Source organism: Micropterus salmoides, unplaced genomic scaffold (assembly GCF_014851395.1).
Source record: "Micropterus salmoides isolate LMB-PRFRI ecotype aquatic unplaced genomic scaffold, ASM1485139v1 Ms_hic_scaffold_22, whole genome shotgun sequence".
NCBI lineage: Eukaryota > Metazoa > Chordata > Actinopteri > Centrarchiformes > Centrarchidae > Micropterus > Micropterus salmoides.
In genome coordinates, this window is record NW_024041373.1 from 8,375,490 (window position 1) to 8,393,490 (window position 18,001).

The 18,001-nt window shown below is 40.7% G+C and overlaps 2 protein-coding genes across 2 annotated transcripts in view; one reads left to right on the forward strand and one right to left on the reverse strand.

Annotated features, from left to right (window-relative positions):
• Nucleotides 1-236: 236 nt before the first annotated feature.
• The window catches only part of LOC119917695 (cadherin-23-like), a 150,537-nt gene continuing 132,772 nt past the window's right edge, over nucleotides 237-18,001 (reverse strand). Inside the window, exons 35-42 of the mRNA XM_038738109.1 lie at nucleotides 17,311-17,439; nucleotides 16,646-16,774; nucleotides 16,154-16,381; nucleotides 2,473-2,694; nucleotides 2,257-2,376; nucleotides 1,280-1,460; nucleotides 1,057-1,190; nucleotides 237-455 (exon numbers count right to left, since the gene is read on the reverse strand). Coding sequence (XP_038594037.1) covers nucleotides 237-455; nucleotides 1,057-1,190; nucleotides 1,280-1,460; nucleotides 2,257-2,376; nucleotides 2,473-2,694; nucleotides 16,154-16,381; nucleotides 16,646-16,774; nucleotides 17,311-17,439 — 1,362 coding nt within the window. The remainder of the gene's footprint in view (nucleotides 456-1,056; nucleotides 1,191-1,279; nucleotides 1,461-2,256; nucleotides 2,377-2,472; nucleotides 2,695-16,153; nucleotides 16,382-16,645; nucleotides 16,775-17,310; nucleotides 17,440-18,001) is intronic.
• vsir (V-set immunoregulatory receptor) lies at nucleotides 3,555-14,912 on the forward strand. The gene is made up of 7 exons (XM_038737446.1): nucleotides 3,555-3,817; nucleotides 9,330-9,746; nucleotides 10,050-10,100; nucleotides 10,190-10,300; nucleotides 10,562-10,589; nucleotides 11,104-11,279; nucleotides 13,039-14,912. Exons 1-7 carry the CDS (start codon nucleotides 3,730-3,732, stop codon nucleotides 13,074-13,076), a joined length of 909 nt encoding a protein of 302 aa, XP_038593374.1. The 5' UTR covers nucleotides 3,555-3,729; the 3' UTR covers nucleotides 13,077-14,912.

Genomic DNA, 18,001 nt, shown 5'->3' on the forward strand with positions numbered 1-18,001 from the left:
GAGTAACTTAATACCCGGGTGAAAAGCAGTGTTTTGCTGCCAACTCTGGCTGAAAGTCTGTTTTACATATGACCACATCCAGTATCACAGTTGGGTGTGGTCAAAAGTGCACTCTGTGGAACCCGTAACCACACCCAACAGGGATGACACCAGGTCCTGGAGTGACCCTGTACTTCACTACAGCAAGGTGAAAAGTTAAATCCCTGTTACATTACTCTTTAACCAACACCATCCCATTATCTCACTGTGTCAATGATGTAGAAGGCTCCATCCTGGTTTCCAGCAGTGATGTTATAAGTGAGCAGCGCGTTCCGGCCGCTGTCTGCATCTTGTGCGCGGACCCTGGCCACAGAGGTGTGTATGGAGGCGCCTTCACTCACACTGGTGTTGTAAGGCAGGTTCAGGATGACTGGGTCATTGTCATTGATGTCTTGGACATAGACCCCCACCACCACCTGAAGAAAACAAAAATAAAACTTCCAACTTATGATCTTTTTACATTAACTCATAGTGGTGGATGATGTGGTAAAAAAATAATTCACAATCTGTTTAACCGCAATCATGATCCGCGATCTAAATAGGGATATTTTATATTGTTTTATTCACCCTGTAGCCTTTAGCTAGACATGATTAAAACCTTAAAATAGCCTATGCATTTCTCCATCTGCACCATAAAAACACAACATTGCATTAAAGATGATTTCCTTTGGAGAAGCCAAAGGGCTGCAAACTCAAACTGGGACTTCTGCAGTATGAACTCAGCCTAGTACATGGTGTGCACACTCTACCAGGTGAGCGATGTAGTGTATGTTTAACTGGCATGATCATGGATTTGGTTGAGAAGTTTGTGAGAGTGGTACTTTTTTGTAGTATGTCACGTATAAAAACTTCACAAGCCATCTATTCATTTGTTGGAGATTTGAGTGTTCAATACGTGTCCCTGCAAGCCAAATTACAACACAGAAGTGAAGCTGGCAAGATCCTGATAGTCCAAGAGAATACAGTGTGTTCCAGATAGCCCATCCCCGTGTGTGTGTTGGTGTAATAAAGACCCACCGAGCTGTTGCGAGATGGGGTGCCCAGGTCTCGGGCTGTGACAGTGATATTGTAGAAGGCAGTTGTCTCTCTGTCCAGCTCTACATCCTTTCTCACCCGAAGCTCGCCCTCCACTGGAGAAACCATGAACTCATCTGGCAGAAAGACAGAGAAAGAGGCTCAGAGACACACAGTGAGGATTTAATAAGATATCACACTTTTGACAGAACAATTCGCTACTAACTCTGTTGATCTCCCCCAGTGATGCTGTACTCCACTTTTCCATTGAGCCCAGAGTCTTGATCACTGGCTCTGAGAGTCAAGACCCGAGGTCCTGGCTGGCCCTCAGCCACCTCGATGGGTCCCTCGTAGGCCCTAGGGAAGGTGGGCGTCACATCGTTCACATCTAGGACATTTACTAGCACCTGAGAAGGAGGGAGAGGGAGTTCTTAACACAACTGTTATATGAGAGGTGACCCATTGTGACACAGGAATTAGGATGAGCACCAAAAACATGTATGGCTCCCTATACAACAATATCATAACATAAATACATTTTTGAAGGTAATAAAATCCACACTTAAATTGGACATTAAATTCAAACTTGTATCATGAGATTCTGATTAAAATATTAATTTCCACAAATACAAATACTCATAATAGGATTTGGGTGTTTTGGGTAAGGTTTCTGCATTTTAGGTAAAAATATTAATCTATCAATGCCATGCATCCACTAATGTTTACATTCTGACAAATTATTTTGTTTAATGTCTCCAGTTTGTTCCATGAGAATGTACAGGTTGGACTTTAACTGAGAATCATCATTATTGTTTGTGTAATTATTATCATTATATTTATTATTTTTAAATATGTTTGTTTGTTTTTTCAATACATTGATTTATTACTTAGTTGTTTAAATGGTCAGAAAAGACAAAAAACTGCCGATTACAAGTTTCTAGCAGTCCAATGGTCAAAAGTGTTGGGTTTTAAATTATATAAAATGGTTAAAAACAGCAAATTGGAGGAGCTGGAACCAGCAAATGTTTAGCATTTTCGCTTCATAAAATACCTGAACGATTGATCGACTATCAAAATTGAGAGCTGATTTTCTGTCACTTCACTACTCAGTTAATCGAGTAATTGTTTCAGCTCTAAAATGTTAATGTAATATTACTTTAGTTAAAAACATTAAAACAGATTGTGTCTCATTTGCATAATTACTGTTGTGCTAGATGTCAAACGAAGAGCAGGTTTTGGACACTGGTCCGTAGCTGTGACAACCAGTGTGTAGTGTCCATTGCTGATCTCGAAGTCCAGCTCCTTTATGGCTGTAATCCTCCCCTAAATACACACACATACACATCATACACAGAAAGTTAATCATCTTTTTTTTGCAGTAACTTGTAACACTACAGTATAACAGTTATCATGTCTTACGGTGATGCTGTTCATATTAAAGGTCTGGATCAGGTTGCCCTGAGTGATAGCATATCGCAAGGTGCCGTTCAGACCCTCATCTGGGTCGATGGCCGTTACTGTGGCGATGGTGGCACCCACTGTTTCTGGTCCCTCGCTCAACACTGTGACATACTCCTCCTCGGGAAACTCTGGGGCATTATCGTTCTCATCCACAATGCGAACATTGATGGTGGTTGAGGTCTGGTGAGAAACAGAGACATGGGAAAACTTTTACAGCTGTAATAACTCTTTATTTGGTTTAACATGGGAGAATGGGACAACACAGTAGGAGCATATTTTGTTACAAACTGAAGGAAAATATGTCTTGTGAGAACTAAGAGGAAATCTAAGTGAGGTGGAGAGAAGACGCTGCAAGGTAGCCAAAAGTTCTTTATTAAACCACTGAAAGTATAAGTATCATTGTGTGGAATAAAAGTTCAGTGATGAGTAAATTTATATCTGACCTGGCTTCAAATGTAATAATAAATATAGTTAAACTTTTGACTTTTTTTTTTTACTGTGTTACTATGTGTAGTGCACTAGTATTTTGATAGGAAAGAGGTTTGATTTTTGTTTTGTATCCGCTGTTAATCATATAATTATATATAAAACATCATATATAATATATTACAGAAACCTCATTTCCAACTGAGATTAAGGCAAGGCAGATGCAAACACATTGAGGTGTTTTAGGGACTTTAGTGTTCCACTGAATCAAAGTAACCAAAGACATCAGGGCACATGGTCACAGGTCATACATTTAAACAGAAGTGGAGATATGAAACAAAAACTAATCATTTGATCATTAAAGGCTGATGTAACACTGAATAATTTTCAGTTTAACCAATAAAGTGTATGCACTGCACTGCAGACTTAAGACTTAGCTAGCTCAACATTGTTTGTGAATTTTATAACAGATAAGACACATTTTTATAAAAGTGGGGTGAAAAAGGGAGAGAAAGAGAGAGAAAGAGAGAGAGAGAGAGAGAGAGAGAGAGAGAGAGAGAGAGAGGCTGACAGTAGGGGAGGAGCGTGGCGCCTCCGTGTATCTCGTAATTTTTGTGCTGCAAAATTCAGGAGGATCAAGTTAGAGACTAGAGTGACGGGGACTGTCAGCCACCTCACTGTGTGTTGGTACACAGTCAAGAGACTTTAAAGTTTGAGAGTGAAGGCAGAAAAAGTTTGCTTGTCGAGTTATATCCTAGTTGCTGATAGTCTGAGTCAAACCGCACAGCCATGGAGTGGGGATTACCATGTCGGACATCCCTTTGGAGAAAGAAGCTCATCTTTTGGTTTTGTTCCGTTCTGGTTAACATAGCTGGAGGTAAGCACGAAAACCACTCTTGACAAGCATCCTCTTCAGACCTGTTGTTTTACTGGCTCATCCAGCTGTCCGGGCGTGGAACTTTCTTTTAGTGGCAAAACATTTATTGAATTCACTGATGAGGGACTATAGTTTTAGAAAAGGCAATTGACTTTAAAGATACATTAAGTAGCCTAAACCTGTAGTAGGCCTACGTTTGGACGGATTAAAGTCTCTATAAATATAATGGGCGATAAAGTCATCAATTAACGTCAATCTCCTTAATGTGTCCGAAGGGTAGCCTAGGATGCCAGAAGATCGCTAACAACTTTACGGTATATGACAGGCCTCTAATATAGTCTTTAACTTAGGCTATGTCCATTTAACAGCCCAGCAACTACTGTTTTTCCAAACTCAGGCAGCCTAAAGCGTTTTAATAATGGCACACAATGTAGACCTACGCCTAGGTGCACGAAACCAGATGATATTCAGAGTTTGCTTAAAGATAGGCTACTCGAAGTGTCTCTATTCAGAAACAACTTCAAATATGTCCATGGCGGAGTAGTTGGTCTACGTGCATGTATATTGGAGCGAACACAGTTTAAAGCCTTTCAGACTAAGTTTGTTGCTGTGTTTTTGAGACAGAACATCTGGTGTGAAGCTGTTTTAAAGCCCCTCCCATACTCGCCCTTTTAGATATCATAGCCGCAAACTGCAGCGGTTTGTGCTTTTAAACTGACGTGTCTTAAAATGGTCAGATGTATTCACAATTTGGAAGACGTGCATACAGTGACATTAGGAAATATTCCAATGCGGTGTGCGCATGTGCAGGATGAGATAGGCCCCCGATACATCCAGTAATGTATTCCCTGATTGAAATAATTTATTTCTACATTTTCACAGAACTTCCGCGTGTTTTCGTGCGACCTTTAATCAATTGCAGGGTTATGACTTTGGCGTTGCTTGATGTTTAGGCAACTGCCGCTGGAGGAGACAGGAGAAACAGCTGTTGCCTCCGGGGCGCGGGCTGCTTCACTTCAAACGCCACTGAAACCTCGCAGAGGTTATCAGTTTTCGGCTTTAGGATTTGGTGTATTTAGATAAGCTCACACGATAAGTCCGTCAAAGGCAACTAGTGATGTTTACCGAGTTTTTAAGGCTGGCCCATCCTGGACAGAAATCTGTGTAACATATATACTTCAGAACATGTTGTAGGCTACAGTTTTGTATACAGCATTTCTGGATTGTTTTGCAGGCCTATAAGACGTAGAACGCTTCCAACTTTTGGACTCCAACTTGCCCTCCCTTCAGCCTTGTTATGTCTTCTTTGTTTGGAAGTTTCCTTCCTTTTAGCCTATGATGAAAACAGCTGTTTATGCCAAGCTGCCAATAATGGGCTCCACAAAAAATGACTTGAGACAAACACAGCCATAATCAGTGCCTCTCTTCCTCTCAGTCCAGATAAGCGTTCAGCTCCCTATGGTGGACAATGGCACAGGCAAAAATGGTCAATGAACTCCACAGGATGTGAACACTCACTCTTTAGCTGTCTCCACTGCATTCTCCTTCTGTTGTGACAGAGCTTGTGTCATGCATTGATCCCCTTTCCTAAACGAATAAAGCATTATTGGGGGGCAGAGATAGAAAATTGTTTCCTGGGTCAATCTCATTGACAAAAATAGGCCGGACCAGGGAGACGCAGTCAGTGAGTGTGTTGATGTACAGCACTTGTGTGGGCACATACTGCATGTGCTGTGAGTTATAAGAAGACAATGGAGGAGGGGAGCTCCCCTGTTCTGTGATTTTTCTGGGTATCACCTTTTAAAAGGTCTGCCAAGCATTTGTAGCTGAAATCTTGGTGTCTGGTGTTTAATAAACAGCAAGCATGACAAGTAAAAAATCCACCAATGGCCTTCTAGTGCGGATTGATTCTCTGAACAGCCCAAGGATACAGCATTGACCATAAGCTAGAGCCTTGACTTCAAAGCAACAAAAACAGCAAACAAATGTGTTTTGGTTGGTAAAGATCTAAGATATTTAACTATAATAGAAAACAGTATAACAATATAATCATAGTATGAAAAGCCTTCAAGTGCAAAGCAGGAAATACCAAAGAAGGAAGAGAAAGCAGGAAAATCACGCAATAATTGCACTTTTACAATTTCAAAAGTACAAAAAGGACCGTTTACACTTTCAAAATGACATTTCAGAATAAAACATGTTGTAATCATGTTGTAAATGTGTTTACGAAGCTGTCATTACATGACCTGTCAGTTAGGTAGCTGATTGGATGGAGTCAATTTAAAGGAAGAAGAAGAGGAAGGTTGAGACTGTGACTAGTGTGCACATTATTTAAATAACACATACACAAACAAGTTTATTGCAAATTGGTTCAGCAAATCACTAAATGCCATGGATCCCTGAGCATGATGACCTGCATCACTGACCCATAACCACTTCCTTTGTTGACTAGGTAGAGCCTAAAGTGGCACATTTTAACACTTCCTGTTGCTGAAAAGATGTTTAATTAATCTGTTTGTTATGATAGAACCTTCAACTGAAACTCCCTCACTTTCTATGAGTGTTTGTGTTTGCGTGTTGAGGGGTTAATCTGGGATTCTCCTGCTGGTTTCATTAACACCCTGTAATGGGCTGGATAATCATTACCGTAACAGTATGTGTGAAAAAGGGTGGTGTTTGAGGTGTGTGTGTGAAAAGATAAAAACTTGGGGTAATTTAAGCAGATATGAAGACATGTTTAATTAATTCACACAGGTTATGCTGCATGTCTGAATTCAAGAAAGCTGTCAAAGGCAACATGTCCTAAACAGGTGGCATTTAGGCTTAAAACAAAGGAGGGCCTGTTTCTGGGCCCTGAGGGGCTATCAGGAAGCTGAGAACAGAGATCAGAGAAGGAAACTTAGATATATAATGGAGCCAGAAACACAGATGTCTAGTGTATACAAGTTAAAGAAATGCTGTCTGTTCCAGTTTTTACCTGGTTGCAACCACATCTCAGACAGCTCAGATTTTGCTGACACTATATTAGAAAGGTCTGGTCTTGTCAGTAAGACATACCTGAATATATATTCAATGTGTATAATATTGTTTCCTGACTGGCAGTCTAATCATGTTTTGGCTCTCTATCAGACTAAAGTTAGACTTAAAATTTAAATGTATACTAAACACATTTTACAACTCCTTTACACTCCTTTGCCAGTCGTCCAACTCCACTAGTGTAAATAGGGCCACAGAAACCAGGGCAGAGTCACAAAGAAGGGCAGGGAGGAAGGCACGGCGGGTGTGAAACAGGAGAAGAGTAGGGCTTCCCCTCCTATTGTCCCACTAGGCTGGCAGAAACAGCCGTGGGGGCAACAGTTTCACTTTAATCACCCTCCCTAGTCTTCCTATTGCTTTTCCTAGCACACAATAGCTAGTGCAGAGTTCAGTCGCACACACAGGCGCACTATGTGACACTTACACTGGATGCACACATACCGAATATACAAACATGCACAGCTAATCAAAAAGCAAAGGTCGTTGACTGGTCAGCTACTACATTTCTTATCCAGCAAAGTGTTAACCAACCACTTAATACCAGTATTGACATTTATCTATGGGCTTCCCCCTAATAGTGGAAGTGCATAAAAACAGCAAATAGTTGGTTCATGATTAAATTCACAGTGATTTACACTAAGCTGTGGCTCCACTGCTCTGTGAGGGTTTAAAAGCTGAATATGTGGGAGTCGTTAATTGTGTGTGTTGATGATACACTATGTCTGTGTAGTGTTGTATTATACAGATTATGATGTATCTGCATTGTTGTTGTTAATTGTTTTTTTTGGTAATTTTTAGCGAGTGGCTTTAGACTGCTTAGCCTTAGGATATGTTTGTTTTACTGTGCACATTCAGAGCACAGTTTAAAGAACATATCTATTCGTGCATTGCACCGCTGCACTACAGAAGTCAGAACAGGATGTGGTTGAAGGCAGTATGTGAGAGGGAGAATGGTTTATGCAATATGTAAAAAAAAAAAATTCTCACAGCTGTCTATTTGGTTTCCTGAATGCACAAAAAAGGTATGTGCTGAGGATATTTGTTAGTGTATACTTTTCTGAGAAAGAAAGGGATATTTCTCTAGATTCACTGGGGGATGATGCCTCACAGTGATAGTATGTAATCTAGAAACTGACCAGAACATCAGTCAGATTTTTAGATTCCTTAGTTTGATTACTAAAGCAATGTCACACGAACTCCTGTATATATTGGCTTGTATCGCTCTCCCTGTCTGAGGAAAAGGCAATTTTACTCCCACAGAAAGTTGTATATTTATGTAAGTCAGCAGACTATGTAGCCTACTATCTCTAACCACGGTACAAATACAGAACAGGAAACAAACTGTGCTAACCGAAGATGTGGAAAAAAACAGAAGCATGTAGTGTGCAGGGCATGGAAATTGTTGGTATTTAAATCCATATTGAGAATGGTAGTTGCTATAATTAGCTTTTGCATGTGTTATTTGTGTTACCACTGGTGGTACCAGGCAGGAACTTCATCCCACTCAACATTAGTTATGAAATAATTTGAAGAGAACTGTGATTTACCAAGCAATTTCCTGTTTGAATATATTATCTTATGTTACCAGGTCTTTACCACAATCCTATATGCAAGCAAATTAAATAAAGCTGGAATTTTGCAAGGAACATTATGATGTACCTTCATTAGCAAAACGTTTCTATATTACTATTAAAATGTGTATGTTGGCCTTTATGTTTTACTCAAGCGGCAACCTTCGGGGCTGAAAAATGAAGCCAACAAGGAAGTGCCAAAAACAGCTGTTCCTCAAATAGCCACTTGAGGCTAGCTCTAAAAGCGAGTCAATCCCCATAGAGCACCATGTTAAAATGCCCAACTTTACAGCAGAAATGTCTTCAACCTGGTACAAAAAATGGTTTTGGTCTCTGTAGCTAAATTCTCCCTTCATAACAACTGTGCAGGGGAATTTTTTTATAACTCACCGGTTTAAATTATATTAAGGCTTAAAGTTCTAGTAACTTATGAATGAATAACTAAGGGCATGGTCGCTCTCAGTGACAGGTGGGTGCAGTCACAGGTGGCCAGCCGCAGCTCTACTGATGCTCCACCTCTTAGCCCATTTTTGGATTAGCTGGTAGGTAGGCGGAGTAAAGCACTGCCAAGATGGTGACGGACAACATGCCATTGGACAAACATCTGACTTTAATATTTTTTACTAAATATATATATATATATATATATATATATATATATATATATATATATATATATATCCCTTCTTTGCTCTGATTTTTCTTGTCATCTGTAATATCTATATGGGGATTTGCGTTCCATGGGGTTGAGCTTATCAGGCACTAACTGTAGACTTGGCAGACTTTAACCCAAACCACTGCCATAACCCAACACTTTACAATTATCTTAGGCTTACTGATTTACTAAAGTTGAAAATAATCATATGGTTTACCTTTGTTCTTTCAAACTTATCTTTTCTCTCTAGCTAAAGGCGAGATGTCCCACGCCCACCCCACGCTGAGTGTTTCAGCCCCCCACCTGTACTACACGTGTCCCGAGGGTGCAACTGCCAAACTGGTTTGTGGCCAGAGAGGTGCAACCTTGTACCCCAAAGATGTCTTGAAGCACAGCTGGCTTTTCACAACGCACAGTGACCAACACTGTATAGGAGGACAGGGCCCACGCCATATTATCATTGGTAGTCATTCACATGGCAACCACAGCTTGCCGCCGGGGTTGCAATTTGGATTTGCGGAGCATAGCTTCTGGGTGGTTCTGCAGAATGTGACCCACGCTGACCAGGGTCGCTACTGCTGTCTGCTCCTAGACTTCCAGATTGAACATAAACATGGCTCCATCGTGCAGAGACCCCATAGCCACATTATTCTCCAAGTTACACCACGTAAGGACATCAAATGTATGGGTGTGAATGTGGATTAACTTAGTCTATAGTAAACTGGCAGGGGAGGAAGACAACTTTTTTTAATCATAGTGTCTTTTGTAAAGTTGCTAAGTAGGACAAAGTTGTTATGTTAGTTTCCCAGATTCTACGTAATGTGGTGTATGAGTACTCATTGTGGTCTACGACACTGCATAAATGTCATGTGCCGGGGTGAATGGTAACTGTTGCATTTGACAGAGAGAAACCCAAACCTATGATGATGTACTGTATCTGAGAAACAATGTGTTTGTTCTCTCTTTCCAGGGAGAAATGGATCTCAAGTTTGCACTGTCTGGGATCCCACACCACCTGAAGGTATGTCACCATATTCCGGCTTTCATAGCCAATGGATGACTGGCCAGTTATTGTGTTTATTTAACTCACAGTCTCTGTTGCTTCTCCAGGCTCTGTGGCAGTGGCCCTGGCCATAGCAGCCTGCATCTTGGCTCTGCTTTCTCTGCCTCTTATTCTGGTGCTTGTGTACAAACAGAGGCACAACGACCAGTCGAGCAGACGTACGTATTACTGATATGCACCAGCAAGTGCTCGCACACACGCACACACACACACACACACACACACACGTCCATGCTATGGGTCAAATATAAATCTATCACACTGGGTTCCCCATAGTGTTTTGTCTGACACATATTTCCTGTCAGTGAGGTGGATTAACTCTATTTCACACAGTAGGAAGCACATTCACATCCATCTGTAGTGTTCCGCTCTATTTCAATTCATTCACAATGGCCCATTTCCCGTTTCCTCTCTCCCAGGTGCACAAGAGCTGGTGAGGATGGACAGGTAAGTTTTCCCACAGTCTGTCAGGCAGCTTGCTTCATAGACCAGCTTCAAAGCACAGCTGCTTTTAGAATAATAATACTGTGTACATGGACATTCTATTTTGTAGGGTCCACAAGATTTCTTACACAATAGGTAGTTTCAGCCAAATAGCTGGTTACAACTCTGTGAACAATTCCTGAAATCTTTTGCTTGCTAAAGATCTACATGTAGCTTTAAAAAAGATCAGTAATTTAATTACTACATTCATTGGAGACATACTCTGCATTACTGTACAGCAAAAAGGACTTCTGCACAGAACAGTTGTAGTCTACACTTGCCTTTAGGTTACAAGTTGTGTGCCACTGGAATGTATTTATTACTGCTAGATAACAAAAGTGACAGCCATAAAGCTTCTAAATGTCTTGAGAAACAGAGGACTGTTGAAACAGTTGATTGGGTCATATCGGCAATGTCTTACTCATCTGGGTGCTTCTCTTTCTTGTGTGTATGCGTGTACCTTTGTGCGTGTGTTCAGTGAGGCTCATGGCCATGAGAACCCTGTGTTCCTTGGGGGATCACCACAGATTAAGACCCGTACCGTGTCTCAGATCATGACCAGGCAATCCTCAGAGACAGGACGCAACCTGTTGTCTGAGCCCGGAACCCCTCTTTCTCCTCATGTATATGGGGACGTATTCTTCCCAGTAGAAGGTAGGACACACACATAACCAATACACCCTGACAACACAACAGCAACTCCTTCTAAATGTGCTTATTTAACAAGATGAAAAACACTAAATCACTAAGCATAAGCTGGTACACACACTTATCTAATCCATACTTCATTTTACTCAGTTTTTGCCCCCTAGCCTGGCTCTGTCGGACCAGCACCATAAAACCAAGAAAGAAGAGTATGACTTATTTCGCTCTTGGGAGAGTTAATTTACATGGCTAAGTGGGTGCCTTTCAGTTTATGAGTGAGTGTGCACTGTGGTGGGCCTCGCCTTATTAACTACACTTTGAATGCATAAATCTGACTCTCTTCACGTTTTAATCTCAAAGGATGTACAAATGTACTCAAGTAGCGGCACGTAACTATATTGCACAAGGGTATACTTCTTGAAATACCTATTTCAGAATGTACAGTCAGTATTGTAAAAGACTGACGCAATCAAAGAACAACCATGGCTTTCTGTGCTTCTGCTGAAACATCACAATCTTGTGGAAAATTTCATGCTCACACAAAAAAAAACAGCTGGGTTGAATCTGATATGACTAAGAAAAAAATATTTTGTGTAGGAGGTTTAATTTCTCTCCCCCACACAACTGAACCCACCTCCTTATGCTGTCATCATCTGAATTCTTCACTTGCCTCCCTCGCAAGTCATTCTCCACCCATCAGCACTCTCATTTAACACTAATGGGCCCTTGAGCCGTTCTCTCCGACTCAACTTGAAATAATACTGAAACATTAGTTACGGGGAAGGGATTCAATCCTGAGTGTTTTTCTACCGATTCCCGAGGCACCTGTGCAGACATTCCATGCATACTGAGGTGGATTGCCCCATTTCCTGGCAGCACGGTCTATGATGGAACAGGGGAAAGGACAGAACCAGACTTAGGGAAAGTCCACCCTAAACCATCACATATGTTATCTCTATCACCATGAAAAGTTTAGTGTGCAAAAATCTCAGAAAGACATACAGGAGTTTGTTTGTTGATAATATACTGTATGTGAAAACTGACAAGCATAAACATACCGGTATGGTAAAACCGTTTTGCCCTATTTGCACAATTAGAATTATGTGGGAGTTACTAGTGGAAACTTCCGCTGCTTGATTGCATCTTAGATTACAACTATGTTTCCACTCTAAAGAGAGCCACAAATATTGATATAACAATCAAAAATCCTAGAAAGAAAGCATAATTTTTTACATTTTTCAAGGTGTTTTTTCCCTGGTCTACAAAAGTTATGCAGCATACGCACTCTGGTTTCTTGTCCGAGGTTTCATGTTACGTAGGAAAAAGCGATACTTCAGCTTTCTTCTTCATCTTTTTTGACCCGCTGACCTTCAGCTGAGCGGAATTTAACCAGCAGCAGTTCCCTCTTATCATCTCTTAGTATTCAGCGTGCCGCAACTCAGACTTAAGGCCTTTTTGTTCCCCTTTTCAGTGGGTTTCCAGATAAACACATCACATTCTGAGAAATACAGTAGATCAGTCTCTCTGTATACTTGCACTATTCCGTAGTGTAGGAGGTTTGGAAAAAGAAATGCTGTCGTGTGTCTTTTGACAAGTTCTGGCCATGTTTTGGGCAGGAAATGCAATTATGAATGTGAAAACTCCCTCATATCTAAATTTCCACATGTCAGCACACATACATGAATTGTGCATTTGTGCAGGTTGATACATGTGGATTACCTGCTTTTATTTCTATGCTCTCACTGACCTGCACTGTTCTCTGTTCCAGACACCATCCCTGAGTCTCCAGACTTCCTGCAGGTTTAATGAGGGTCGCTTCAACTGCTGATCTGGAAAAAAGTCCTGCAACTCTCTTCCTCTTCTCTCTGCATTCAGAGCAATGTTTCTCTTATGAACGGTCTCACAATAACGTCTACTGGGATTGTCTGGACCGCAGGAGGGATCGGACAGCATTTTTTATCCAAAAACTATTTCCACCTGCAACAACAGCTGGAGGCCAAAACAAACTTTTGCTTGTGAGAGCTTGTGTTGTGGGGGCGGGGGGGGGGGGGGGGGGGGGGGGGGGGGGCAACAAGTTCCCCGCTGCTTGAGAAGAGTTTTTAAGGTGTGAGGTTACAAGCTTGCCCATATAGTTCCTCAACTGATTGCTAGTCATGGTAACATGGTATACACATCAGCATGTGAGTGCAGGAATATTATCATACATCACAAAGTGAAAAGGGGTTTAAGCAGAAGTGTGCATTGCTTGCATCCTTCTCTGTGTTACTGTAAAAATCAAAAAAACATGGGGGCTGCACTGACAGCTGACTGTCTCTCTGATTGTTCCATCCGGCCTTCCATCATTATTCATGACAGACGTGATATTATCACTTGCTGATAAAACTTAGTTTTGATTTTCCCTACTTCGTCCATGTAGCACTGATGATGAAGGGTGACAATCAACAAAACTGTCCAGTGAATGAGTCATCTGTCACTTCAATTGCAATAAGTCAGTGAGAAAACAAAATGGACTGGAATCAAAAGACAACAGTACATCCTTTTTTTTTAACCAAACCACAGGTGTGAAAGCGACCTAAGGCTCTCTCTCATCCCTGTCATTGTAGTAAAGTCTCTCAAAGCTTCATACCAAAGGAGGCTGCAAGTTGACAGTGTTTTTATGGCATTACACTGTTTATCTGTATCATTTCCACTTGGCCTCGGCTTCTTCTCTCTTTCCTCTTTGCTACCTCAGTTACTGCCAGCTCTGTCTGTGTCTCAATACTTTCCTTCCTTTCCTGTATTCTCAGAAACACAGCACTTCACAGTGGCCTTAAATTTATTCATAAAGTGCTGTAAATAGCAGTATGTATGTCGAAAGAAAACCTTTTGGGTCTTGAATGTCATTCATTCTTATGTACAGTTTAACAATAAGAATAGTGTTGATTGATTTGCTTTTGAAAGTAGCCTACAGATTCCTATTAAAAAAAACCCACCATAGTAAAACTGTAAAATCTCAATGTTGTTTTTTGGAATCTTTATCTCAGTTAGTTTTTGTTTTTATTTTGTCTTGATTTAATTGTTTGTTCATATTTTTATCTGTGCAATTGGATGCAAATTAGTAAATACTATTTAGCACATGTGTGGATGAAGGGCATTGAAATGTCAACCAAACCTTATCAGTGTAGATAGAAAGAAAATAAGAAAAAGTGATTGCAGGTGATTACAATGTTGATATTACTGTCTGTCTGTGGCTGATTGTGAGAAACCACGGGTGTTTTTTTTTATATTGAGGTAAAATATGTACAGCAGGTGCTCAGCAAAAATCACTTCAGAATCACATGTAGCAGGTCTATAGGACAAGGTATAATGTATGTATGTTTTTAAACACTTTGATAAGAGTTCATGGTCTCATGTTTAAGTATTTGTGTTTTCATGTGTGCCCGTGTGTGTGTGTTTTCAAATCTTGGGCTACAGTGTACACTGTTGTCTGGGTTGAATATGTGTGAGCATACTTGTATGTGATATAGAATCTGTATGTATTTTTGTTTTATACTGTAAAAAGCTTTATTAAACATAGATATAGAGAAAAGCATGTTTTGTTCTGTGTATTGCATTCAAATTGTCTGTTTCTTGTATAATAAAGTGGAGTTGTTGTACCTTAAAGCCATGTGTCTAGCCTTTTAAATCATCGTCCCTTTGAATTGGCAGGTTTCCAAAACTATCACTACACAAGGACGGGCTACACTTGCTACCTAGGGAGCCATTACAGATGGAACAAGGTTGTTCCACTTGTGTGCCAGTAAGATGGTGCACACCAGAGAGATACTGGCATTGAGGAGAGAAAATGATAAAACAATCTTAGTATCTTGTTTTATGAGAAGAGACAGAGAGCTATATGGGAGGAGGGGTTGCCTGTTGCTGGCCATTAACTCTCTCCGGTGCTTTTTCTGCAGACTTACATTAGCTATTTATGTCTTGCATTAGCAGCAGCTGCATTATCCAGACAAGCAAAGTCAAAAATAAAAAAAGACAGGCCATATACAGTACTATACTAACTATTGACTGTCACCTGACAATTGATGTTACAGACAGTTCGAAACAGGAAAAGCAACGCTCATCTTCCTCTTTTGGAAATATGACTTGTGGCTTTCCTGTTTACAAACACATGTGCTTCCTGTACCTCCTGATCAGCTCATACAGAAGATCAACCAACCACTGTATTTCATTTACTGCTCTAGCTATGTACAGACAGAAGGCCTTACTATGTTATCTGATCTCACATCTGATTTGTACTGTAGGTAGACAAACAGACAGCACACAGACACATAGAATCCCCAGAATAAGCACATCTTTCAGGTATGATTGTTCGTAGTACAATGACTGACCAAAAGACAGCTTTATAGTAAGGCGTGATGTATAATCCCCCAAGTTCAAGTCACCATAAAGAGATCAGATAAGGTTTACTCCGCAGGTTCCCTCATTACACTACACGGAAGGAGGATGTTTAAAGATGAATTCTTTTTCATCGTAATATGAAGCATTGACATAATAATGTGCTTGATTTAACAACAAATCTCTCATAAGTGGTTAAGAAAAGTTTTTGGATTTAATATTAGACCAACATTAGTGCTATATTTATTATGAAGATGAGAATTCAACCAACAGACTACATACTTTTTGATATTGCCTTCATTGCTAACCCTCAGCTGTTGTTGTTTCATGTGCGTTGTAAAGCCCCTTGACGCAAATTGTGATTTGTGATATTGAGCTACATAAATAAAAGTGACTTGACTTAACTAAAAAAACAACTTGGAGTGGATTTTTTTCATTGCATTATTTTCTGAAATGTTGACAAACATTTTCCAGTGTTCTACTTGTTACAGCTGCTGTTCCTCGTGTCTTACCGACAGAGGTGGAGTGCCGTCATCTTCCACAGTGACGGTGAGTCTGTACTCTTGCTGGCGCTCTCGGTCCGGAGGTGCTGGTCGGGTAACCATCTCTCCGGTCACACGGTCCATGCGGAAGGTCAGGTCCTGGTTTCCGGCAGTGATGTAGTAAAACAGCATGGCGTTGGGACCGATGTCTCGGTCAGTAGCCATCACACGGAGGACTGACGTACCACCTCCAACATTCTACAATTTACATTATAAAAGAAGCTTCATAATCATCAAGCTGTGATTATCATGGTAGAATAAACACAAACCTGTGACTGACTAGTTAAATATGATTTTTGTGCAAACTGAAAATTACCACTCCTTCCGGTGCTCATGACATTGTTCAGCTTCAATTCAATAACTTTATACATACAAAATTACAGAAACGTGCAAATTCCAAGGCAAATCTTGCTTGGATGAAATGAACATCATGCTCCATGTGATGTCAGAGTGCGTCTCTACCTCGCTTATGCTGACGTTGTAGCCCCTCTGGCTTTCAATAACAGGTGCATTGTCATTGACATCCAGGATGTTAATGGTGAGGGAGTGGTCTGTGTATCTGGGAGGTGAGCCATTGTCAGTTGCACGCACCTGTAACAACATACACATGCACTGGTGTATACTAGTATGCAAGTCTGACCAGGCTTTTGGACACATGGTATAAAATCACATAGGGGACAAAGATATTAAGTGCATACACATCTTGTTTGGTGCTTGGTTAAAAACAAATCCAAAGCATTCAGCCTGGGTTTTTCTGTGCAATATCTTGTGTTGGGAGGTAAAATGCAGTGTGCTTTCCTTTATGTGAAAATATTGACATGGATATTAATTTGATATGATCAGATCAGTTCAAAACTTAATAAATGGTCACACACTATTTGTATTGTCCAGTGCTCTTTAGTTTCAGATGAGTGTGACACATAACTAGGCATAACTATGGGTGTATATCTTGTGCTGAGGTTTACAATTGAGTCAGTGCTGCGGTGTAAGTGTAAAATGAAGTGTGAATGAGTCACATGTACATATAGATTTGAGGTAAAAGATTTAACCTGGGAACCAGACGACTCTACCGAGCTCATGTTTCATTTGTTACCCCCCCCCCCCCCCCCCGTGGATTGCTGCCTGACCTTTAGTAGGTAGCGGTCTACTGACTCTCTGTCCAGAGGTGCATTGACATAAACCTCCCCGTAGGTGTGGTTCACTGTCGTGATCTTGAACACATCCTCCATGTTGCCTGCCACCAGAGTGAAATTGACCTGAGAGAGAGTAATCAGTCAGAAGGTGACAAAGAGAAAGGGGGGAGGGACAGTGAAAGAATGAGAATATCACAATGTAACAACAGCTTAGGTTCACTCAGTACATCTCATCATAAAATAACCCATAATATATTGTTTAATAGTTGTATTTGGCTGTGCACGCTCTAAATCTTGAATAGATCACAGCCCATGCTAAACAATAAAAGGGGCGAACGACTGAGACTCCCATGAAATGAACATTTTTAATACTCATGTCATATGAAAAGGGAGCCACTCGAAACCAGTCAAATTCCTTGTATGCGTAAACATACTTAAACTGATCCTGGTAACTTGACTGTCATGGTTTGGCCTGTCTGCTCTGTGTTCTTCTGTTTTTGATCTGTGTCTTAGTCTGGTTTTCTGTATTTTGAAATTGTCTGTGTCTGGAATTTCCTTTTGTGTCTGCCTGTTTCCTGTCTTAGTGTGTAGTTGTCCGCATCTGATGTTGTATCTATCTTTACTTCCTGATTACCCCTCATGTGCTTTACCTGTTTGTTCCCACCTTACTCATTTGCCCCTGAAT